A 24786-nucleotide genomic window follows, 5' to 3' on the forward strand; every position below is an offset into this window, starting at 1 on the left:
GCGGGGGAGCGCACCCCGAGATCCCCACACACACACACCCAGCACGACCCAGGGGAGGCCCCAGCACGGGCGAGGCCCCACAGCTCACCCTTCCCTCCCCCCCGATGCTACACAAGCTGGCCCCTGCGGTCCCCCAAATGAGCCCCCGAGGGGGGGGCGACACGGCCCACAGCAGCACCCTCAGCGAAGGCGCGCCCCAGGGAACCAGGCCAAGGCACCCAGACCGGCCGGCGGAGTAACCCACAGCAACACCCTGCCACCCAACAACCCAGGACGCAAGCGCCGCCCCAAGAGTAGCCACCCCCAGCGCCCTACCCTCCCATCCCGAAGCCATGAACCCCACCACCCCAGGCCCCCAGACGAGGTAGACAAGGTACGTTTAGAATGTTTGGGAATACTGCATGAATGTTTGGTGTGGCCAGAGTTGAAAGTTTGTTGGGTTTTGTGATGTTTGTCGGAACTTATGCACATGTTTAGGATTTTATGCAGGGCTTAGCATTTAGCATATACTTTGTTTTTGTATATGGGAGTATGCTACACCCATATTTTTAATGCTTTTATTTGTTAATTTTCTTCTCTCTCGCTTTCTCAAGTACCTCCTGTAGTGCCATCGTGTACCCTTAGGGGTGCACGTACCCCCATTTGAGAAACACTGGTCTAATGCTGCATTCGACTGCCCTCGGAACACGTCAGTTTTGACATCAGAGGTCAATCCGTTTCATTCGGTATGCTCGGAACATGACTGGCCACAGCACACTGATGTTTGTTTTTATATTTTTTGAGGAGCAAAAATATCTGCTGGGGAAACATACTAGCTCCTTGAGGGTAAGAGAGAGAGATAGAAACATCATACACTTTAAGTAAGACTTGAACACACCAGCGGGGGGAATCCTGAATGCTTCATTGAACCATAGACTATAGAGAGGGCATTGAACTACAGTATGTATCATTACTTATGCAGAGCGGCATTCAAATGAACAGAGTGGGAATGAACATAACACTACAGAGTTATTCAGCATTTTTAGTAACACATGCACAAGGTTTTAATCTGACACTACTAACTTTAGCAGTTTCTAACTTCATCGTTTATTTTTATTAATGTTACAAACCACCATGTTCTTTGGGTTTTAATATTTGAATGTGTGAGTGAGGTGTCGGTTAGTGGAGAGGATAATAAGGATGAGGCTGGGACTAATGAGACTCTTTTAATTCTTGTTTTTATTATTTAACTGATAGCTCCCATGAAATCAATTCATTATAACTGATTAATTGATTTTATTATTGATTCATTCATTATTACTTACAATTCTACAATTTCATTGAGCAGATGCTTTAATCCAAAGCGACTACTACATGAGCACTTGCTCAGCATCCCACAGTGATAGCCCAGGTTGGATTTGAACCGGTGACCCTGCGATTACAAGCCCTCTTCCTTAACCGTGGGGCCATCACTGCCCAGAGGGTCCTTCAGAGGGTGAAAGAGCTTAACAGAGCTTCCAGTAACCCGGACCCCATACCAGCCTTTCCATGGCTTGTTATCTTTTCCTCCATGTTCGAAAGAGACAAAGCGCAAACCTCTGCCGTAGTGAGAGAATGTATGGATGACCTGAAACAAGAGCAGAAAATTAACTTTATAGAATGACTGATGTCATAACTTTGTCAAAAGTCAACAATCCACTCTTGTAAAACCTAAGATGACTTTATAACCTGTGTCCATGGGCTCTTTTCGGGATCCAATGTTTTCTGAAGTGGCTGGAATCTTGCAATGACCTCCTTATTCTCATCCAGCAGATGCACAGTGATCTGGTAAACAGAGCCACAGTCCTTCCTACCAGAGTACCTGCCAAACAAGCGTTGTTTTAATCTCTCAGCCTCTTCTCTGATTTTAGGAGCAAATATTGTTGTGGTCTTACCAGTCCTCCACAGCAACCACAGGCTGAGAATCCAGCTGTTCAGCAGAGTAGCCTTCAGCCAACAAGTCGATCAGCTGACTCTTCAGACACAGCCTGAGAAACAGTTTTACAGAGTATATTAATGTACAGATTTAACTTGTTTTTCATGTGGGAGAAGATAACAGAAATAGTGACTCAAAAACATTTTTTTTTTCATGTAACGTATAATGACTACCAAATATTAACAATAATGGTAGTATGATCCCTTCCAAGTTGAACAGTGATGTTCCCTAAAAGTCAACTTTCTGCAGCTTAACTGTGGTGTAGAGTGAAAGATGCTGAAAAGAACCTACAAAGAATTTGCCATGTGACTCACACTCATGAAATTAAACACTTGGGCTACGTTCACACTGCAAGCCTTAATGTTCAATTACGATTTTTTTGCTCAGATCCAATTTTTTGTTTGTCCGTTAACAATACCATTTAAAATGTGACCTGTATCAGATTCCAGTGAAAACTGACATGCGCATTGTCACGTTTGTCTCAAAGTTTTTGTGAATGAATGATCAGTTGCAGAGGAAGACGACGATAAAGAAAAGAGAGCCAAATAATGTTTTGGCTTTTTGTGGTGCAGATTTGCCTTTAAACACAGACCATATATGATATGAACCTTCAAGCTTTGACCAGAACCCGACAGAGCAAAACTGAAATCGACAGGTCTGACAGACATTAGGTATTGATATTCGTGCCCGAATAGCGGAATTCGCACAACCTAACATCGTCCTGTAACTGCTGACTTTGTAGGGTTCTGGAATATACTTTGGCAGTGGAATTGCACATGGACATGTTACATCAGTGACTAAAAAGTTTAGCAAAATGTTATTTTAAGTGGACTTTACTTTGATCCTTTAAAGTTGTTTCATCCTATCATTGTGAAGCATAGTTATCAAGCGTTGGATTGTTCATCTACTAACAGGGAATGTGAACTGGGTTTAAACTGGAGCGAGACAAGTTAGTTTTACCCTACCAGTGGTGTGTTGTAACAATAGTATTCCTGCGGGTTGGTTTTTATGCTATACTTCACTTTCCACTAAATTGAAAGAAGATGAGAGCACACATTTGCTGCACATCTAAGGGCATTATATGCACTTCATAGCCATTAAAACAATATCAAAATGGGTTGTTGATAGACTTATGTATTATGCATAATGTATACTGTATATAGCTGTCCTGCTTGATATTGATGGCGACACACTGGACTTTGTTACCTGCCACTTTTAATCCCCCTGTTTGTTTTGTCAGTGAAAACTATTAAACATTTTTATCAGTTTTTTTACAACAATATCTAAAAGCATTTTTGTTGATTTTAGTACAGACTGAAACTAAATGTTGTGCAGAAGTATTATACTTAAAATATTTTTTTAATTGGTAGCAGACACTTTATTGTAATCCTGTATAAACTCTCTGGATTACTTTTATCTTGTGTATGTATGTAAAATATTTCTTTATTTTTGACCCAAACTATATCTTCATATACCATTGTCTTAGATGTTAATTACAGCAAAAATACTCACTGAAACGAGGTTGCAAAGTATTTTGTCACTCCATTTAGTTTAATGTCATGACCAGAGTCTCCAGGTATGTCTTCCACCTTCCATCCATCCCCTCCTTCCATCAGCTTCCAGAACTCCAGCAGCTCTGTGAGGAAAATCTACAGTCACCAACTCAGTTCATTGGTTATCATCTTTGTGAGTCAGAATGACGTTGTCAAATGTGGAACGATCTGGCTGTCAATGGTATGGAAACCCAGTATGTAAATATGTATGTAATACTTTGATGTGATGTGTTCATGCCTGTGTGTATTTGTGTTTATTAATTGTCGCGTTAAGATTGATTTCTGGGTGTGAATACTATAAACAGCTGAGTGACAGACTACTGGGCTGCGGGGACGGCTGATTAAGGACAGGTACGGGTGCGCTCTGCAGAGGGTAGAGACAGGAGGAACTGTAAGGAGGAGACGCACACGGATGCACAAAGAGGCCAAGGATTACGCGTGGAAGAGCAGCCTTCACCTGGACCTGCACCAGAATGCTACGGACGGATGAGCGGGGACCAGGACGGACGGACAGAAGGAAAGATCACCGTACAACGCCCATGACAGTTAAGTTGAAGGGAAGTGTTCAACTAACCTGTGTGGGTGTGATCTCTACCTGTGTGGGTGGCGATCAGAGGGTGACTGTGTTGCTTCCTTGTAGCAGCCAGGAAGAGGATCGCGGACTATTAATACACTCTATATCTTTGTAATATGTATCTGTATAATGCCTATCATTATTTTTTACCCATAGGTGGCGCTATGACTATGAATGACGGTTGGGTTAAACCAGGGGTCTGCAACCTGCGGCTCTGGAGCCTCATGTGGCTCTTTGACTGTTTTGCAATGACTCCTCAAAGCTTTGAAAAATATTGAAATTATTATTTAATATTATTTTATTTAAATTATTTTCTTACAGAGGGTATTCATGATTAATGACATTTGCACCAAATAAAACCATAACATAACAATATGTGAACCTAAAAATAAATCACATTGTACAATAACTTGGCCACCTTCACCTCCTGCAACATCTACAGACCATTAACTTTCCTTGCACCTGTGGTTAGCCTTAGTTGTTAACTAAATCAACTAAAAACACTATTCTGGAAGAAAATAAAGATTTTAATTGTGTGGGGAACAGATTCATTTAACTGACAATGTGCCAGTTAAATATACATGCTTGATATGTGGCAAGAAATTAGCGATTAGCATGTGTTGAACGACAAGATCACCTGTTAATGAATTTAAGTTATTTTTAAGCCCTTCAAATGCATTAACTAAAAAAATATATATATTTATGCAACATATTCAATATAAGTTTAACTGTATATTATTTTATACACTATTGTCTTCATTGACAAGGTCTTTTTTTTTTTTGCTCTGGAAAAACTTTAATCCAGGTGAGATGAGGCAATATGGCTCCTTTAAGAGTAAAGGTTGCAGACCCCTGGGTTAAACCATAACTCACTTTTTTAACATACTGCTATCATTAATTTGAATCTACTTAGCTCTACAAACTCTTAATTAGTTCCATAAGCGTAGCACATCATCCAAGTGAACAGGCTGCTCACTGTGTGTGTGTGTGTGTGTGTGTGTGTGTGTGTGTGTGTGTGTGTGTGTGTGTGTGTGTGTGTGTGTGTGTGTGTGTGTGTGTGTGTGTGTGTGTGTGTGTGTGTGTGTGTGTGCGTGCGTGCGTGCGTGCGTGCGTGCGTGCGTGCGTGCGTGCGTGCGTGCGTGCGTGCGTGCGTGCGTGCGTGCGTGCGTGCGTGCGTTTTAACACAATCAACACATGGTCCCATTTTTACAACAGACTCTGTTTCTGTTCAAATACTTATACTGTCATTCTACTCCACATGCACGGACACATTACAGTCAGGAAACATCAGCAACAGCATTAAAACACTCAAATCAAATACTCACTTTCCCCACAGGGAACAGGTGCAGATACCACAGCACACACACACACACAGTAGAGCTTTAATCAGGCCAAAAAATGAAGACCCGGCCACATTCTTTGACATGACTGTAGTGTAAACCTTACCTTCCCCACTGGGATTCTTAAGGAGATTTCTGGCCATGATCACAGCTCACACACAAAGGGCACTGCCTGCAGAAGAAGAGAAAATTAATTCTTATTATAGATCAGAAGAACTAGAAAAGCTCATGCTTTTTACCAGTTTGCAAAATGACAGAGGATTAGCTCGAAATTTGTAAAGTTCATTTATCAGCGTTATATCAGTGTTTGTAGGCAGTAGTTTATACACATTGACCTGTTTAGAGGTTTGCTGTCCTATTGTCCTCACATATAATTTTATTGAGTGTATTAAATCCCCTTCAGTATAGTAATACAAGAAACACAATAGCTACAGCTGATATTATTAGCTGAATTAAGCAAGAATTAAACTGTAGCGCAGCGTTTTAAAGTGTCATGATGAAGTGAAGCCAAAAAAACGTTTAAAAGGCTTCTGCCAAACATGGACAAATAACTTAAACACCCTGTTACTCTGTTCCAGACATAGAGGGAGGTTTATGTTCACAACCACTGCTATATATATGCTATGTAAAACATGGTACTCACAACAGTAGAAGTCCAGACAGGTGCTCCTGATTCCTCTGTTTAGTTCTTCTGCAGGGTACTGATCTTTCAACTGGGCAGCTTTTATATCCAAGTAGCACACAGAAAGAGGAGGAAGAAGGAAGCAAGATACGTCGCCTAGTTTCCCCCCTAATAAAGCATTACTTAGTAACTTGAGTCTTAATTGTAGTCTGTTCCTAGGAACAGCAGGTAATGACTGGTCAGATGATTTCACCATAAAGGTGAAGATGTGAGTAAAACGTCTGTGAAATGCATCTGGCAGAAACTGCCTCTATCGAAACTAATTCTCCTCCAGGAAAGATCTTAACTGCAGCATAACAGCTTTACAACAAGTGGAAAAATTAAAGGCAATTTGGTCAAAAAGGGCCTTAGCAGTAACTTAGGACTGTTTGAGTTATTTACCAAGTGACAAAGGAGTAATAAAATGTTGAACATTTTTAATCAGACAGTAGATTTGTTCCAATCCTTAACAGAAATGGTAAAAATAAATACATGAAATTCCAGAACCTGATAACCGTAACCAGGTGTTGGACCTTCAGGGCCTTCTCTGCTGGCCTAAACAGATTCAAAGTTGCCTCATAATCTCATTCAGATTTTTCCTCATAAGAAAATAAAGGAGATCAGCTTGACTCCTCGCTTAAAAATCTATCATTACATCCATCACATTTAGTTTTTAGCCAATGCTCACTGAAAAAAATAATGCAACCACAGAGGGTTGTATCATGAAGGGCATCCAATGTAAAATGTACGCCAAACTAAACATGCAAAGCACTGAAAAAACTTTAATACTAAATCAGTTGAGGCCTGAGTCATCAAGGCTCACCATCGGTGCTGTTGATCTACAGGGTACCGGTGGAATTTGGACTACTGTTGGTCGAAGAAGGAGATGAGCAATTCCTGACCAGACCCACAATTCCTTGCTGTGACAACATTGAAAGGGACCCGCTCATACGAGCGTTCACAGAATCTCACGATGACTGAAAACAGAGCACTCTGTCATTCAAGAAAAAGGGATCAGAGACGATATGTTTTATTCAACATATTTCATTTACTTAGGAATGCTTTGTGCGGTTGTTGATTTGTATGCCTACAATGTGATGTAGGCCTATATTTTGCATAAATGTAACAATTTCATAAAATAATCACGTTGTTCTTACAATCAGACGCACTTTCACGAGGTGACGCAATAATCCGACGGCGGCAAAGGTTAGCGAAGTCTGCCGTGGTGAAAAAAAACAAGAGGGGTCCAGCTGCAGAATCTCCATGCCTAGCTCCTCCATGCCCAGCTCCGGTAGCTAACCCTCCATATATGGACTCCTGCACAGCAGCTTTTCTCCTGAAGGTGGCAGTAATGCAACATTTTGGGTGCCATCAACAACCAAAGAAGAAGAAGCTACTCCTCCTCCTCTTCTTCTTCTATTGTTAGAAGAGAAAGTAGTGGTACACGTGTTTTTTTTCTCGCATCAGCCTTTCTCAGAACATAGTAGGTAAAGAGTTTTGTTCATGTTAAATTATCGATAAAATTATTAATCCTCTACGTTCGCAGTGTTCAGACGAGAAGGGTCCAGCTGCAGACTTTTAATATTAGTTTCTTCTGATGATCTGTCGATATAAAATACAATAACGACATTAGCACACAGCATTTTTTTTTTTTAAATGAGGTTGGGCTAACGTGGGCTATTTTTCTTTAAAATAGGTACAATTTTAAAGCTTTCTATTATGTCATGCAATTGAAATTAGTCGCAAGGGTTAATTTTGATGCCAGTAGAATGTAATAACAGTCGTAATCGAGTGCGTTTTAATAACGGTTTCACAGTTTACTCTGGGAAATATAAAAATATCGTCTGAGTTATTTGTTTGTCCATTAAAAAAGGATGGCATGGTCTGTCTTATTTAGCAGAGGTTCGTCATAATGTAAATTAAAACTGTACACATTTTAAATGTAGATTTGAAGGTTTTGTGTCGACTGTTACATAGAAATCATTCTCTGACCAAATTTTATGTGTTATTAATCCGTGTATAATTTTTCATTATGTAACAAAAACATGAAAAACAAAAAAAACACTCATTATTTGATGTTTGTCTCTAAAACCAAAATGAAAAAACGGAAAACACCTTGTTTTTCAAATTCAAGCTCTTTTGTTCTGGTACAGAAAACAAAAAACAAACACCTTTATCCATTTTCTCCATTACCGATTGGCCAAAGTACGTGACCCGGAAGTGTACCCTCATCCGAAGCTAACGGCTATGCTAACGGCAGTTTGGCTTGACAAGATCGCACAGAACCTCCTCACGGACATTTTGGAGGATTTAGAGACTCCTAAGTGTTGTAGAGCTAAAGATATTGCGGAATGTGTAACGCTTCACTTCCGGGTCACGTACTTTGGCAAATTGGTAACGGAGAAAACGAATAAAGGTGTTCTTTTTCCGTTTTTCGTACCGAAGCAAAAGAGCTTGAATTTGAAAAACAAAGCGTTTTTCGTTTTTTTCATTTTGGTTTTGGAAACAAATATCAAATAATGAGTGTTTTTTTCATTTTTGTTACATAATGAAAAACGAATGATACACAGATTTGTGTACCCTTCGTTCTTTGGTTATTTAGTTTCAAAACCAAATTTAAAAAAAAATGATTGTTTTTCTGTTTTATTAAATTAAAACCAGAAACAGGAAAACGGAAAAATCTAATTCCAAAAAAAACGATGTATTCCTGATTTGGTTTAAGTTTAAGATAATCAAAATACCAATGGCAACATATTGTTTTGTTTGTTTTGATTCTATATCTATAAAATGTCTGGTTTTGAAACGAAATAACGGAAGAAGTATTGTTGTAGAATTAAAGCAACTTTTTACAAATAAACCTAGTTCACTCACTGATGCCTCATGTTTTAAACTTTTTTTTTTTTCAGATGCATGTTTCAATTTTCAAAAAAGACATCAAACCTGAGCTGCTGCACAATGTGCTGCAAGCATTATCACTGCCCCATTTGCCCAAAACTACAGTCATTTAAGTTATATTAATTGGAGAAGCACTTTGATGCCCATGTGAAAAATGCAATAGCATTTAAAGGTAAGATTCACATGCATGCAGACAGCCTATTCTGTAAATACACATCTGATATCAATGCTGATTAAAAAAATTGCTCCTATTAGTTATCCAAGTTATTTTTGTCCTTGTTCTATTTTTTGTCTGGAGTAATCATTTTATTTTGCTTCCATTTGTTTTAGATATGTTGATTTGCTGTTGCACTTTACAGTGCAGAGATGTGGGTCACATGGAAGTACACCTCAATATGTGCAGCCGTGCCCACTGCCTACCTACCTCTACTGAACCTATCCTAGTCACTCCTTCTCCTTCCCAACCTGCTTCAACAGCTGCGCCTGCACCAGTTCCCCCCACTCTTTCACCTAAAGTCTAAAATTGTCAAATATCCTCACTGTAGCCTCTTATTATTCCGAATAAATGTCCCTACACATATCCAAAAGAAACACACAACGCCATCACCTTCAGGAGGAACCTGGTAGACTACGTTCCTCTCATCATCAATGGTGACCTGGTGGAGAAAGTATCATCCTTCAGGTTCCTGGGTGTTCACATCCAGGAGGAGCTCTCCTGGGCCATCATCAGAGCCATCCTCCCTGACCCCTCCCACCCTGCTCCCCTCAGAAGAAGATACGGATCAATCAAAGCTCCACCTCCAGAATGTCAAACAGTTTGTATCCCTGGGCCATGAGAACCCTGAACAAAAAATAACCTTTTTCCTCCCATGACTCAAACTACATGTGCAATAATCCACATCAAAGTGCAATACACTGAGTTATATTTATTAATCTCCTAACTGGTCACTTTATATTTTTTGTATTGTGTGTATGGTAATGTATATAGTTTGCTGAGTCATTTTTTAGTATTATTATATATAAATTTTATTTATGTCATTCTTGGAGAGCACCTTAATGTTGTACATGTGTACAATGACAATAAAAGCTTCTATTCTAAAAGGGAGTTTTTTCTCCACTGTAGCTGATGCTTGTTTATGTGGAATTGTTGTTTTTTTCTTAATTTTATATTTTGTTTTGAGCACTATGATGTGACTTTTTCTTTTAGTTGGCTTTTTATAAATAAAGTTGATTTGAAATTAAATTAAATAAAGACACAAAAGAGATGTCTTCCTTAAGTTTCATCATGTTTACAGCCCATTGTATTTGTTTAATATTGTTTTGTGTTGATCTTACATAGCTTAATTTGTACTTTTTTTGACATCACTAAATATTGCCTTTTGTCAACCACTTATTTGTGTCTTTAGTTAGCAAATTATTATCCATATTACTTGCCTTTAACTTAAACAATACTGGTTTGATACTTCTTTGGAACAAAATTGTGCAAGGATTTTTGTAACATTTACTGTTAGTGCTCGCCAAGGTAAGTTTTAGTGGTTCAAATGCAAATGTATTTGTATTTGGCATATACTTAATAGGTTAATAACAGTATGCCTATTCCCAACTGTAACAAAATGTACATTTTACTGATGTCATTAATATTAGATGTATGATATATATAGCAATAACTATATTCCTTGAGGTCCACTTTTACTAGATCTGTGCTATAAGCTGTGCTTTTACATAAAGACAATATACAGTGATTATCAAGCCATGTGATTCTGCATATGGTTAATTATTTCTAGTGTTAATGCAATTGTGCATAAATTATGAGCACATGAGACACCATCCTAGTAAAACCTTAAAATTGCAATTTAAAAAAATAATAACCTTATACATAAAACATTACCGCAAATTGTCTAACGTAAAACCACGTCTTCAACGTTTTGATATTGTTTCATAAAACAATTAGCTCTGGACTGTAAGAATTACTGTAATCACAAAAATATATATATATGTATATAAAGATACTATACCTAACTGTAACACAGTTATAAAACGGACTTAATGAAATATTTTACCTTCATGTGTTGTAAGGTATTAACAATGCTGTGAATCTTTAAACATTGAATTTATCCTACATTTATCCCTGTTTTAAGGTTAAAACAAAGAGGTTGTGATAGGATTGCAGCACAAATAAAACGATCGTGTCTCTAGAGGAAATCCAAACGATCGAAATCATTCACGGAAATGCTGATCAATTTATATGTTGTTGATGAGGTGCATTATACTTTGTTTTTTCAATGTAACACTGCTGAGTAATCCGCTTAACAAAGGTATTAAAATGCAGAGAAACCTTTGGTTAGCAAAGGTATTAAAATGCGAATAAACCTTCCGGAAATGCCTAGCCGACATGGCTATGCTGTCGGGTTTTTTTTGTATTTTTTTCTTCATTTCCTAATGTCACTTCCAGAGCTGAACATGGAGGAGCTGGGCATGGAGGTTCTGCAGCTGGACCCTCTTGAAAAAAACTACAAAGTTCTGAAAATGGACCACTAAAAGCACATTTATAACACTTTCCCCTGTGCCTCTAACCACTGATATAATCTTAAATATCACAAGGTTTTAATTTAAATCAGAGGAAAAAAGGCTACGAGAAACAAAGTGAAACTAACAGAACGTCACTTGACAATGGTTGCTCACACTCACCTCCTACCCAGGAATCAACATTAATCCAAAATAAGTATGATTTAATGACATTTTTACATTTATGCAAAACATAGGTGTTGAAAAAAATCGATTTGGTGATATATTGCGATATTTGGTCGCGCGATTCTCGGATCGTTTCAAAATGCATCCAGATTGATTTTTTTTTTTCAATTAAAAAAAAAAGAATATATATATATATACTATTTTTATTTCTTTTTTTAAGTTTTATTTAACCAATAAAGTCTTTTCCACTGCAGGAGACATTGTAACAGCACAAAGAAGTACACTGAAACCTGGGCATGTTGACCAGCTTGTGTTTTTTCAATAAAATCTAAAAAGAAAGTACTAACTTTCTGCATTTATTTGTTGTTCTAGGCATATACCTCAGTTAAGTTGCACTAAAGTCAAAGTTGATTTAAAAGCCACAGGCAGATTGTGTGTTATTTTTTTATTTCAAGTTGTTGGCACATGGTATGGTAAAGCCAGTGTTTTGAATGTAAAATATGCCAATAAAATATATTTCATACATAATGTTCTCATGAAGGTGTACACATTTACAGATTAGTTGATTCTTAAGTCATATATAAAAAAAAATGTGAAAAATTTTAAGTATGATAAAAAGGCTACCAAGCAAAAAAACAAGGAATTGAAGTGGAAAGTAAGAGTACACTAACCATTTCTCATTGGAATTTGTAATTTTCTTTGGTGAATCTCCCGAAGTGGATTTTCTGAACTTTGGGGAAGTTCATGTCTGTTATTTGGAGTGTTTTTTTTTTTTTTTTTTCTTCTCACAATTTGACACCGAGCATTGTCATGGATAGCTTTTTGCCACACCACCAGGAATAACATAGTACAACATAGCTTAATGATAACTCTGATCCACATTGAACATGATTACTAATATAATTATTGATTAAATTCCATTGACAACATGATTGAAAGGAAAATTAGGAGGTTGGGATATACAAATGATCACTATAGGACCGGCTGATGCCAACGCTACGCAGTGACTTACCACTTTGCTCCGTTTCACATAGTGAGTGGCTTGATCGCGGTGGTCGGCATTTGGAAGTTGGATCCTATGAGTTATTGCTTAATTAGATCACTTTCATGATTTTTCACGACAGTTTTATCATTAACACAAGTTAACCTACCTGTAGCAATATTATCCAAAGCGTATCTTGCATGTGTCCGCCGCTTCCGGGTAGCGCAAGATATAGACTTTCCAGTTGGTCGAGCAGAGTCACTTGGCTGCACGCATCCCGAACGTAAATCCAAACAAAAGCAGTGTCTCAAGAACAATAGAACAAAAGAACAAAATCAAGAACAATAATCACCTGTATGAAAAACACATTTAAAAATGCAGGTAATAACAAATCATTTTTGCAATCTGTGCCAAAATGCAGAAAGAAAACAAATAAGGAAATTCATTGCATGTATGAAATGAACTAACAGGGAAAAAGTAACGTCATGTTTCATAATGCAAGCGATATATTTAATAAATAAAACTCAAAAACTAAATTAAACTAAATTCCTGCATAGAAAAACAAATGTAAACATTCAGTAGTCAAAAATACACAAAATAATGAAATTCCACGTTACTTATGTTTCTGGTTGCATATTCAATGCAGTCTAATAATTTAATGCTTTTTTAATTTCTGCTACATTTTTAGGCTAGTCATTGTTACTTTCTTTGCGTGTAGGCAATTATTTAGCGATAATGATCTTTATTGTCAATGAAGAAAGGCATTTTAGAAGATTGGCATGTCACGTCGCCACACACTTTGCGAAGCACTGACTTTGACTAACGTGGTAACTAATGCTTGGCTAAAGTCTCCAAAATGGCTATGCCCACAATTGAATAATATTATCTATGTTTAAAGGGTAAATGTTGGTATAAATGACACCAAACACTTTTCTTACACTATTTAGTAACAAGGATTTATTATTTAGGTTTAGTATGAGGAAGTCAAACAAACAGACAATAGGCAGCTAGTTTAGTGTGTATACGTATACATTAAGTTTTTAATAGTTTTTGTATACTTCTCCATATATATTCTGTTTTATTGTTTTTATTGTGCAATTTACTTTCTTGCAACATGTTTTTCCCTCTTCTATCTGTACTATGTACAGGCCCATGTATATATATTTCTATTTTGTCTGCTGCTGAAACTTAGCCCTTTGTGGGATGAATTAAGGACATCTTATCTTATCTTCTTCAAAAAAACACATACAGTGGTATGCAAAAGTTTGGGCACCCTTGTAAATGTTCATGATTTTGCTTAATAAATAATTGGTTGTTTGGATAACAAATTCCAGTTAAATTTATCATATAGGAGACAAACACAGTGATATTTGAGAAGTGAAATAAAGTTTATTCGATTTACAGAAAGTGTGCTAGAATTATTTAAACAGAATTAGGCATGTGCATAAGTTTAGGCACCCTTGCATCTTATTGATTTTAATACTCTTAGCACTAATTATTGGAACTCAAAATTGTTTTGGTAACCTCAGTGATCCTTGATCTCCATACACAGGTGAATCCAATCATGAGTCAGGGTATTTAAGTAGGAAAATTCTAGGTGTTTCCTCTTTGCATCTTCTCTGATTAGTGGCAACATGGGAGCCTCAAAACACCTCTCAAATGACCTGAAAACAAAGATAATTCAACATCATGGTTTAGGGGAGGGATACAAAAAGCTATCCCAGCGATTTAAGCTTTCAGTTTCAACTGTGAGGAACATTGTGAGGAATTGGAAGACCACAGGCACAGTTCTAGTTAAGGCCCGAAGTGGAAAACCAAGAAAGATCTCCGAAAGGCAGCGGCGCAGGATGGTGAGAACAGTCACAGTCAACCTGCAGACCAGCTCCAAAGACCTACAACATCAGCTTGCTGCAGATGGTGTCACTGTGCATCGTTCCACTATTCAGCGCACTTTACACAAGGAGATGCTGTATGGAAGAGTAATGCGGAAAAAGCCTTTTCTCTGCACACGCCACAAACGGGGTCGCTTGAGGTATGCTAAAGCACATTTGGACAAGCCAGCTTCATTTTGGAACAAGGTGCTGTGGACTGATGAAACTAAAATAGAGTTATTTGGGCATAACCAGGGGCGTTATGCATGGCGGAAAAGAACACAGCATTCCAAGAAAAGCACTTGCTACCTACAGTAAAGTTTGGTGGTGGTTCCATCATGCTGTGGGGCTGTGTGTCCAGTGCAGGCACTGGGAATCTTGTTAAAGTTGAGGGGCGCATGGATTCCTCTCAATATCAGCAGATTCTGGAGAACAATGTCCAGGAATCAGTGACAAAGTTGAAGTTGCGCCGGGGCTGGATCTTTCAACAAGACAATGATCCTAAACACTGCTCAAAATCTACTAAGGCATTCATGCAGAGGAACAAGTACAACATCCTGGAATGGCCGTCTCAGTCCCCAGACCTGAATATTATTGAAAATGTATGGTGTGCTTTAAAACGGGCGGTCCATGCTCGGAAACCATCAAACCTGACTGAACTAGAGATGATCTGCAGAGAAGAATGGTCCAAAATACCTCCCACCAGAATCCAGACCCTAAGATCAAGGATCACTGAGGTTACCAAAACAATTTTGAGTTCCAATAATTAGTGCTGAGTATTAAAATCAATAAGATGCAAGGGTGCCTAAACTTATGCACATGCCTAATTCTGTTTAAATAATTCTAGCACACTTTCTGTAAATCGAATAAACTTTATTTCACTTCTCAAATATCACTGTGTTTGTCTCCTATATGATAAATTTAACTGGAATTTGTTATCCAAACAACCAATTATTTATTAAGCAAAATCATGAACATTTACAAGGGTGCCCAAACTTTTGCATACCACTGTACTTCAGATGAATCACGACACAAAGGTCATTTTTTGTTGTTGTTCTTTTTCCTAGGAACTCATGAGGATGGCTATCAATATTTAACACTTCACAGGAGAAGTAGAAGGAAGTAGAACAAAAAAGAATGTCCCACATTTCTTATATTTAAAACCAAAGTTAAAGCACACCAGTCTTGTGAGCAATGAGTGACTCGTCTTTTACTTTTCTTGTACTTATTAATTCTGTTACATTGTTTGTTGTATTTTCTGTATTTCTGTCATCTGCCTAGGGACTACGGATGTAAATTAGCCCTGTGGCTATAATCCAGCATATTTACGTCTGTTTTTGTTGTTTCAATGGAGATGCTCATTAATGTGCATTGTCCCTATCAAAAAAAATAAAATAAGATTCCTCTCCTAAAAATCTTCAATTACATCAATCACGTTTAGGTTTTAGTCAATATTCACTGCAAAAAGTAATGCGGCCTTAAAAGGGGCAAAACCAGTGTCTTTCTGGTGCTGGTTTCAAACCACAGAGGGTTGTATCATGAAGGGTATCTTATGTAAAATGCATGCCAAACTTAACGCTCATCACCAATGCTGTTGACCTACAGGGTACCGGTGGAATTTACTGTTGGTTGAAGAATGAGAGGAGTAATGCTAGACCAGATAATGCTGAGCTACAATTTAATTCACTGAGAAATGCTTTGTGTGGTTATTCACTTGTATGCCTACTAGAGGCGTGTACTGCCTGGCATCTGGCGATACGATTCATTTACCGATACACAGGTCACGATACGATATGATAGATCTCGATATTAAAGTTTAAGGCAACTATTGCCATTTTTTTTTTTTATATATATGACTTAAGAAACAACTAATCTGTAAATGTGTACACCTTCATGAGAACATTATGTATGAAATATATTTTATTGGCATATTTTACATTCAAAACACTGGCTTTACCATACCATGTGCCAACAACTTGAAATAAAAAAATAACATACAATCCGCCTGTGGCTTTTAAATCAACTTTGACTTTAGTGCAACATGACTTTAGTGCAACTTAACTGAGGTTAATGCCTAGAACAACAAATAAATGCAGAAAGTTCATACTTTCTTTTTAGATTTTATTGAAAAAACACAAGCTGGTCAACATCACACTTCTTTGTGCTGTTACAAAGTCTCCTGCAGTGGAAAAGACTTTCTTGGTTAAAAAAGCTTACAAAAAAAGAAATAAAAATAATAATAGATATATATATTTTTTTATTTAAAAAAAATCAATATGGATGCATTTTGAATCGATCCGAGAATTGCGCGATCTAATATCGCAATATATCACCTAATCGATTTTTTTTCAACACCGCTCATGCCTATGTTATGTAGGCCTATATCTAATGTAAAAATGTCATTAAATCATACTTATTTTGGATAAATATTGATTTCTGAGTGACCATTGTCAACTGACGTTCTGTTAGTTTCACTTTGTTTCTCGTAGCCTTTTTTCCTCTGATTTAAATTAAAACCTTGTGATATTTAAGATTATATCAGTGGTTAGAGGCACAGAGGAAAGTGTTATAAATGTGCTTTTAGTGGTCCATTTTCAGAACTTTGTAGTTTTTTTTTTCACCACGTTAGACTTCGCTAACCTTTGCCGCCGTCGGATTATTGCGTCACCTAGTGAAAGTGCGTGTGTTCGTCAGAACAACGTGATTATTTCATGAAATTGTTACATTTATGCAAAAGATAGGCCTACATAACATTGTACGCATACAAATCAACAACCGCACAAAGCATTCCTAGGTAAATGAAATATGTTAAATAAAACATATTGTCTCTGATCCCTTTTTCTTGAATGACAGAGCGGTGGATGCGTTTTCAGTCATCGTGAGATTCTGTGAATGCTCGTATGAGCGGGTCCCTTTCAATGTTGTCACAGCAAGGAATTGTGGGTCTGGTCAGGAATTGCTCATCTCCTTCTTCGACCAACAGTAGTCCAAATTCCACCGGTACCCTGTAGATCAACAGCACCGATGGTGAGCCTTGATGACTCAGGCCTCAACTGATTTAGTATTAAAGTTTTTTCAGTGCTTTGCATGTTTAGTTTGGCGTACATTTTACATTGGATGCCCTTCATGATACAACCCTCTGTGGTTTGGGACCAGCACAAGGACAACACTGGCTTGTGTCCCTCTTAAGGTTGCATTATTTTTTTCAGTGAGCATTGGCTAAAAACTAAATGTGATGGATGTAATGATAGATTTTTAAGCGAGGAGTCAAGCTGATCTCCTTTATTTTCTTATGAGGACAAATCTGAATGAGATTATGAGGCAACTTTGAATCTGTTTAGGCCAGCAGAGAAGGCCCTGAAGGTCCAACACCTGGTTACGGTTATCAGGTTCTGCAATTTCATGTATTTATTTTTACCATTTCTGTTAAGGATTGGAAAAAATCTACTGTCTGATTAAAAATGTTCAACATTTTATTACTCCTCTGTCACTTGGTAAATAACTCAAACAGTGCTAAGTTACTGCTAAGGCCCTTTTTGACCAAATTGCCTTTAATTTTTACACTTGTTGTAAAGCTGTTACGCTGCAGTTAAGATCTTTCCTGGAGGAGAATTAGTTTTAGAAGTTTTACTCACATCTTCACCTTTATGGTGAAATCATCTGACCAGTCATTACCTGCTGTTCCTAGGAACAGACTACAATTAAGACTCAAATTAATAAGTAATGTTTTATTAGGGTGGAAACTAGGTGACGTATCTTGCTTCCTTCTTCCTCCTCTTTCTGTGTGCTACTTGGATATAAAAGCTGCCCAGTTGAAAGATCAGTACCCTGCAGAAGAACTACACAGAGGAATCAGGAGCACCTGTCTGGACTTCTACTGTTGTGAGTACCATGTTTTACATAGCATATATATAGCAGTGGTTGTGAACATAAACCTCCCTCTATGTCTGGAACAGAGTAACAGGGTGTTTAAGTTATTTGTCCATGTTTGGCAGAAGCCTTTTAAACGTTTTTTTTGGCTTCACTTCATCATGACACTTTAAAACGCTGCGCTACAGTTTAATTCTTGCTTAATTCAGCTAATAATATCAGCTGTAGCTATTGTGTTTCTTGTATTACTATACTGAAGGGGATTTAATACACTCAATAAAATTATATGTGAGGACAATAGGACAGCAAACCTCTAAACAGGTCAATGTGTATAAACTACTGCCTACAAACACTGATATAACGCTGATAAATGAACTTTACAAATTTCGAGCTAATCCTCTGTCATTTTGCATTTGTAAAAAGCATGAGCTTTTCTAGTTTTTCTGATCTATAATAAGAATTAATTTTCTCTTCTTCTGCAGGCAGTGCCCTTTGTGTGTGAGCTGTGATCATGGCCAGAAATCTCCTAAAGAATCCCAGTGGGGAAGGTAAGGTTTACACTACAGTCATGTCAAAGAATGTGGCCGGGTCTTCATTTTTTGGCCTGATTAAAGCTCTACTGTGTGTGTGTGCTGTGGTATCTGCACCTGTTCCCTGTGGGGAAAGTGAGTATTTGATTTGAGTGTTTTAATGCTGTTGCTGATGTTTCCTGACTGTAATGTGTCCGTGCATGTGGAGTAGAATGACAGTATAAGTATTTGAACAGAAACAGAGTCTGTTGTAAAGATGGGACCATGTGTTGATTGTGTAAAGACACACACTCACACTCACACACACACACACACACACACACACACACACACACACACAGTGAGCAGCCTGTTCACTTGGATGATGTGCTATGCTTATGGAACTAATTAAGAGTTTGTAGAGCTAAGTAGATTCAAATTAATGATAGCAGTTTTAATTTGTATGTTAAAAAAGTGAGTTATGGTTTAACCCAACCGTCATTCATAGTCATAGCGCCACCTATGGGTAAAAATAAATTATAGGCATTATTTTTGCATAGAACGTTGCAGGAAAGTTTGTGATATAATCCTTGAAAATGGTCAGCTACGTCTCAACACCTTAAAATTTCTGCCACACCCCAACATGCAACACACCTCAACGTGCGCCACGTCCCGACACGCGTGTGGTTGCGAGGGCCCGTTCAACGCTGCAGCTTTAATTTACATTTACACTTCCGTTACAAATATCACTAATAAATGTGACAGTCTAAAGTGTGACTTTTCTCTTTTTCTGTCGTTTGTTACACATAAATATTACAAAGATATAGAATGTATTAATAGTTAGCCTTGTTTTGAGCAACAGTCCTTCCGCTTTTCCCATTGAGCCATTTTATCTTACTAAACCATGGCTCTGAGTAATGAGGGGGATAAAAGTCAGCTCCAAACGGGCAAGTTGGATTTTTCTCACCTTACGAGTCATAAGGGGGAAACTCCACCTGTCTCTCTCGCGCTGCTCTGAAGTCCAGTGCACGTCATCCCTCCATGGTCCTCTTCCAGTCTGCTGTGATGAAGTGAGGTGTATTGACTGCTTAACATGATGCTATATACCTTTACCTATATACCTTAACCAGCCCATTTTTAGCTGGTTTTCTTCCTTAGTTCTCCCAGGGTCCCATCCCTCATCCACCCCGTCCCTCATCCACATCATCACATGGGGGAGACATGACAGAAGCAACACAGAGTCACCCTCTGATCACCACCCAAACAGGTAGAGATCACACACACCCGCATAAGTTGAACACTTCCCTTCAACTTATCTGGTCATGGCGTTGTACGGGGATCGTGCTGCTTCAGGTGGAGCAGGCGAATCGATCTGTCACTCAAGGCTCTGTAGCTCCAATGCGCAGAGCTTTGCAGTTCACGTCCGGCACAGAGTCCGCGATCCTCTTCCTGGCTGCTACAAGGAAGCAACACAGTCACCCTCTGATTGACCCACACAGGTAGAGATCACACCCACACAGGTAAGTTGAACACTTCCCTTCAACTTAACTGTCATGGGCGTTGTACGGTAATCTTTCGTTCCGTCCGTCCTGGTCCCCGCTCATCCGTCCGTAGCATTCTGGTGCAGGTCCAGGTGAAGGCTGCTCTTCCACGCGTAATCCTTGGCCTCTTTGTGCATCCGTGTGCGTCTCCTCCTTACAGTTCCTCCTGTCTCTACCCTCTGCAGAGCGCACCCGTACCTGTCCTTAATCAGCCATCCCCGCAGCCCAGTAGTCTGTCACTCAGCTGTTTATAGTATTCACACCCAGAAATCAATCTTAACGCAACAATTAATAAACACAAATACACACAGGCATGAACACATCACATCAAAGTATTACATACATATTTACATACTGGGTTTCCATACCATTGACAGCCAGATCGTTCCACATTTGACAACGTCATTCTGACTCACAAAGATGATAACCAATGAATTGAGTAGGTGACTGTAGATTTTCCTCACAGAGCTGCTGGAGTTCTGGAAGCTGATGGAAGGAGGGGATGGATGGAAGGTGGAAGACATACCTGGAGGCTCTGGTCATGACATTAAACTTGTTGGAGTGAGAAAATACTTTGCAACCTCGTTTCAGTGAGTATTTTTGCTGTAATGAACTTCCAAGGCAATGGTATATGAAGATATAGTTTGGGTCAAAAATAAAGAAATATTTTACATACATACACAAGATAAAAGTAATCCAGAGAGTTTATACAGGATTACAATAAAGTGTCTGCTACCAATTAAAAAAATATTTTAAGTATAATACTTCTGCACAACATTTAGTTTCAGTCTGTACTAAAATCAACAAAAATGCTTTTAGATATTGTTGTAAAAAAACTGATAAAAATGTTTAATAGTTTTCACTGACAAAACAAACAGGGGGATTAAAAGTGGCAGGTAACAAAGTCCAAAGTGTGTCGCCATCAATATCAAGCAGGACAGCTATATACAGTATACATTATGCATAATACATAAGTCTATCAACAACCCATTTTGATATTGTTTTAATGGCTATGAAGTGCATATAATGCCCTTAGATGTGCAGCAAATGTGTGCTCTCATCTTCTTTCAATTTTGTGGAAAGTGAAGTATAGCATAAAAACCAACCCGCAGGAATACTATTGCTACAACACACCACTGGTACGGTAAAACTAACTTGTCTTGCTCCAGTTTAAACCCAGTTCACATTCCCTGTTAGTAGATGAACAATCCAACGCTTGATAACTATGCTTCACAATGATAGGATGAAACAACTTTAAAGGATCAAAGTAAAGTCCACTTAAAATAACATTTTGCTAAACTTTTTATTCACTGATGTAACATGTCCATGTGCAATTCTACTGCCAAAGTATATTCCAGAACCCTACAAAGTCAGCAGTTACAGGACGATGTTAGGTTGTGCTATTCAACAGTGTAAATGACGTACAAGGCTGAATGAAAAGCAGTTCTCAAGGTTGGAAGTGTAACAGAATACAAGAACTAACCTAACCTAGCTACTCTACAAGCACTGCTAAGGACCAACCCTAAAACCTCTCACATTAAGGCTGCGTTCACACAGGCAAAAGTGGCCTTATATTTGATACATGGATTATGTAAATAGATCCACTGTTTCATGCGTGCACTGCGCGCCTGTTTGTATATGACGTGCGCATGTTTCCTCGTGCGCTGATCTGTTTTGTTGACATTAAAGGTGCAGTCTGCAACTCTCAGATCCCTCTCTCCCCGCTGCTCTCTTGCCTTGCCTCCAAACTCTCTAAAGTCCCTCCCTCAGAGGAGCTAACAAGCTATCGTTAGTCAGACAGCAACATCACAGAAATATAACATACTCTGTTAAAAGCTGTTTTTTTTTTTTCACATAAACTACTAATTTGATGTAAAGTTGTCCTTACATGGTGACGGCTTTAGCAAATATGACAAAAAGTCACTTTTCTAAGTTGCAGACTGCACCTTTAACAGTTGTTTGTTAATAAAAGCAGGCTTACCACTAAAACCAGTGTAAATATGTAATTCATATGAGAGAAAAAAAAGGTTTTAAATGTTTGTTTCGGGTTGGGCACGAATATCAATACCTAATGTCTGTCAGACCTGTCGGTTTTAGTTTTGCTCCGTCGGGTTCTGGTCAAAGCTTGAAGGTTCATATCGTATATGGTCTGTGTTTAAAAGCAAATCTGCACCACAAAAAGCCAAAACATCATTTGGCTCTCTTTTTCTTCATCATCGTCTTTCTCTGCACCTGCTCATTCATTCACCGGCTCCCACAAAAACTTTGAGACAAACATGACAGTGCGCATGTCAGTTTGGAGCCGCAAACCGTTCACACTGGAATCTGACACAGGTCACATTTTAAATGGTATTGTTAACGGACAAACAAAAAATTGGATCTGAGCAAAAAAATCGTAATTGAACATTAAGGCTTGCAGTGTGAACGTAGCCCAAGTGTTTTATTTCATGAGTGTGAGTCACATGGCAAATTCTTTGTAGGTTCTTTTCAGCATCTTTCACTCTACACCACAGTTAAGCTGCAAAAAGTTGACTTTTAGGGAACATCACTGTTCAACTTGGAAGGGATCATACTACCATTATTGTTAATATTTGGTAGTCATTATACGTTATATGAAAAAAAAAATGTTTTTGAGTCACTATTTCTGTTATCTTCTCCCAAATGAAAAACAAGTTAAATCTGTACATTAATATACTCTGTAAAACTGTTTCTCAGGCTGTGTCTGAAGAGTCAGCTGATCGACTTGTTGGCTGAAGGCTACTCTGCTGAACAGCTGGATTCTGAGCCTGTGGTTGCTGTGGAGGACTGGTAAGACCACAACAATATTTGCTCCTAAAATCAGAGAAGAGGCTGAGAGATTAAAACAACGCTTGTTTGGCAGGTACTCTGGTAGGAAGGACTGTGGCTCTGTTTACCAGATCACTGTGCATCTGCTGAATGAGAATAAGGAGGTCATTGCCAGATTCGAGCCACCTCAGCAATTTTTGAATCCCGAAAAGAGCCCATGGACACAGGTTATAAAGTCATCTTAGGTTTTACAAGAGTGGATTGTTGACTTTTGACAAAGTTATGACATCAGTCATTCTATAAAGTTAATTTTCTGCTCTTGTTTCAGGTCATCCATACATTCTCTCACTACGGCAGAGGTTTGCGCTTTGTCTCTTTCGAACATGGAGGAAAAGATACCAAGTTTTGGAAAGGCTGGTATGGGGTCCGGGTTACTGGAAGCTCTGTTAAGCTCTTTCACCCTCTGAAGGACCCTCTGGGCAGTGATGGCCCCACGGTTAAGGAAGAGGGCTTGTAATCGCAGGGTCACCGGTTCAAATCCAACCTGGGCTATCACTGTGGGATGCTGAGCAAGTGCTCATGTAGTAGTCGCTTTGGATTAAAGCATCTGCTCAATGAAATTGTAGAATTGTAAGAAATAATGAATGAATCAATAATAAAATCAATTAATCAGTTATAATGAATTGATTTCATGGGAGCTATCAGTTAAATAATAAAAACAAGAATGAAAAAGTCTCATTAGTCCCAGCCTCATCCTTATTATCCTCTCCACTAACCCACACCTCACTCACACATTCAGATATTAAAACCCAAAGAACGTGGTGGTTTGTAACATTAATAAAAATAAACGATGAAGTTAGAAACTGCTAAAGTTAGTAGTGTCAGATTAAAACCGTCAAAGACCAGAGTGTAGAGCGTTACATCAGGCAATAGTAGACGATGTAGAGTGTTTTGTAAGTTTTATTATGATTTAATATGTTTAACCTTTGGGGTGCTACAGTAGCTCTTTAATTAATTAATAGCTCAGGGTGTGAATTATTGTCAAACTATCTACTCCTCTATAGCAAGACAATATTAATACATGAACCACAAATAGTTAAGTTTATTACTATTACGTTTATTATTATCAACAAGTTCATAGTTACAGACAACACTACAGAGCGTTATGCTCACTAAACTAAGGCTAATTACATCTTGAGTACATCAAATAATAAAGGAAAGCTTAGTGATAAAAAATGAAAATCTACAGAGCATGATGGGATATAGAGGTGTGTGTGTGTTGCATTCGATTGCACTCGGAACCCGGAAAAATTGACAGAACGAATCGAAAAAGTGCAATAAAACGGCCCCTGAGCTCGGGACCCCGACTCGGGAACTCAGGCTGGATCGAAGCACCCCGACTCAGTCAGAATGACGTTTTAGCAAAATAACGGTGCCCACCGTGAGATGTAAACAGTCACTTTCTCCCCAACTTTTACTTTAATGTGCCTTTTAAATTGGCATGTGTGTTACTAGAAATGCTGAATAACTCTGTAGTGTTATGTTCATTCCCACTCTG

At 38.3% G+C, this 24786-nt stretch overlaps 2 protein-coding genes across 4 annotated transcripts; one reads left to right on the forward strand and one right to left on the reverse strand.

The window, feature by feature from the left end:
• Positions 1-1208: 1208 nt before the first annotated feature.
• Positions 1209-20391, reverse strand: LOC114464092 (F-box only protein 2-like). 3 transcript variants are annotated; one of them, XM_028448164.1, is made up of 9 exons: positions 19868-20384; positions 12820-12956; positions 12681-12744; positions 6065-6142; positions 5528-5593; positions 3467-3590; positions 1914-2006; positions 1708-1840; positions 1209-1606 (listed from the first exon to the last, which is right to left on the reverse strand). In XM_028448164.1, exons 5-9 carry the CDS (start codon positions 5562-5564, stop codon positions 1418-1420), a joined length of 576 nt encoding a protein of 191 aa, XP_028303965.1. In that variant the 5' UTR covers positions 5565-5593; positions 6065-6142; positions 12681-12744; positions 12820-12956; positions 19868-20384; the 3' UTR covers positions 1209-1417. The 3 variants fall into 3 exon arrangements, with proteins under 3 accessions (XP_028303965.1, XP_028303967.1, XP_028303966.1); XM_028448166.1 differs by lacking the exons at positions 6065-6142; positions 12681-12744; positions 12820-12956 and having other exon boundaries at positions 19868-20391; XM_028448165.1 differs by lacking the exons at positions 12681-12744; positions 12820-12956; positions 19868-20384 and having other exon boundaries at positions 6065-8208.
• LOC114464091 (F-box only protein 2-like) lies at positions 18314-23960 on the forward strand. Its single transcript, XM_028448163.1, has 6 exons — positions 18314-18403; positions 18874-18939; positions 20908-21031; positions 23157-23249; positions 23323-23455; positions 23557-23960. The coding sequence occupies exons 2-6, from the start codon at positions 18903-18905 to the stop codon at positions 23743-23745; spliced, it is 576 nt and encodes a 191-aa protein (XP_028303964.1). The 5' UTR covers positions 18314-18403; positions 18874-18902; the 3' UTR covers positions 23746-23960.
• The last annotated feature ends 826 nt before the right edge of the window (positions 23961-24786 follow it).

This window comes from Gouania willdenowi, chromosome 5 (genome assembly GCF_900634775.1).
Source record: "Gouania willdenowi chromosome 5, fGouWil2.1, whole genome shotgun sequence".
NCBI lineage: Eukaryota > Metazoa > Chordata > Actinopteri > Blenniiformes > Gobiesocidae > Gouania > Gouania willdenowi.

What these genes read in the sequence shown, in the direction of transcription:
- LOC114464092 (XM_028448166.1), bottom strand. Translation starts at nt 5,564, where the DNA reads ATGGCCAGAAATCTCCTTAAGAATCCCAGTGGGGAAG. An exon ending in TACTTTGCAACCTCGTTTCA is followed by an intron (nt 2,007 to 3,466) that starts GTGAGTATTTTT and finishes ACTGTTTCTCAG; the next exon opens with GCTGTGTCTGAAGAGTCAGC. An exon ending in GTGGTTGCTGTGGAGGACTG is followed by an intron (nt 1,841 to 1,913) that starts GTAAGACCACAA and finishes CTTGTTTGGCAG; the next exon opens with GTACTCTGGTAGGAAGGACT.
- LOC114464091 (XM_028448163.1), top strand. Translation starts at nt 18,903, where the DNA reads ATGGCCAGAAATCTCCTAAAGAATCCCAGTGGGGAAG. An exon ending in TACTTTGCAACCTCGTTTCA is followed by an intron (nt 21,032 to 23,156) that starts GTGAGTATTTTT and finishes ACTGTTTCTCAG; the next exon opens with GCTGTGTCTGAAGAGTCAGC. An exon ending in GTGGTTGCTGTGGAGGACTG is followed by an intron (nt 23,250 to 23,322) that starts GTAAGACCACAA and finishes CTTGTTTGGCAG; the next exon opens with GTACTCTGGTAGGAAGGACT.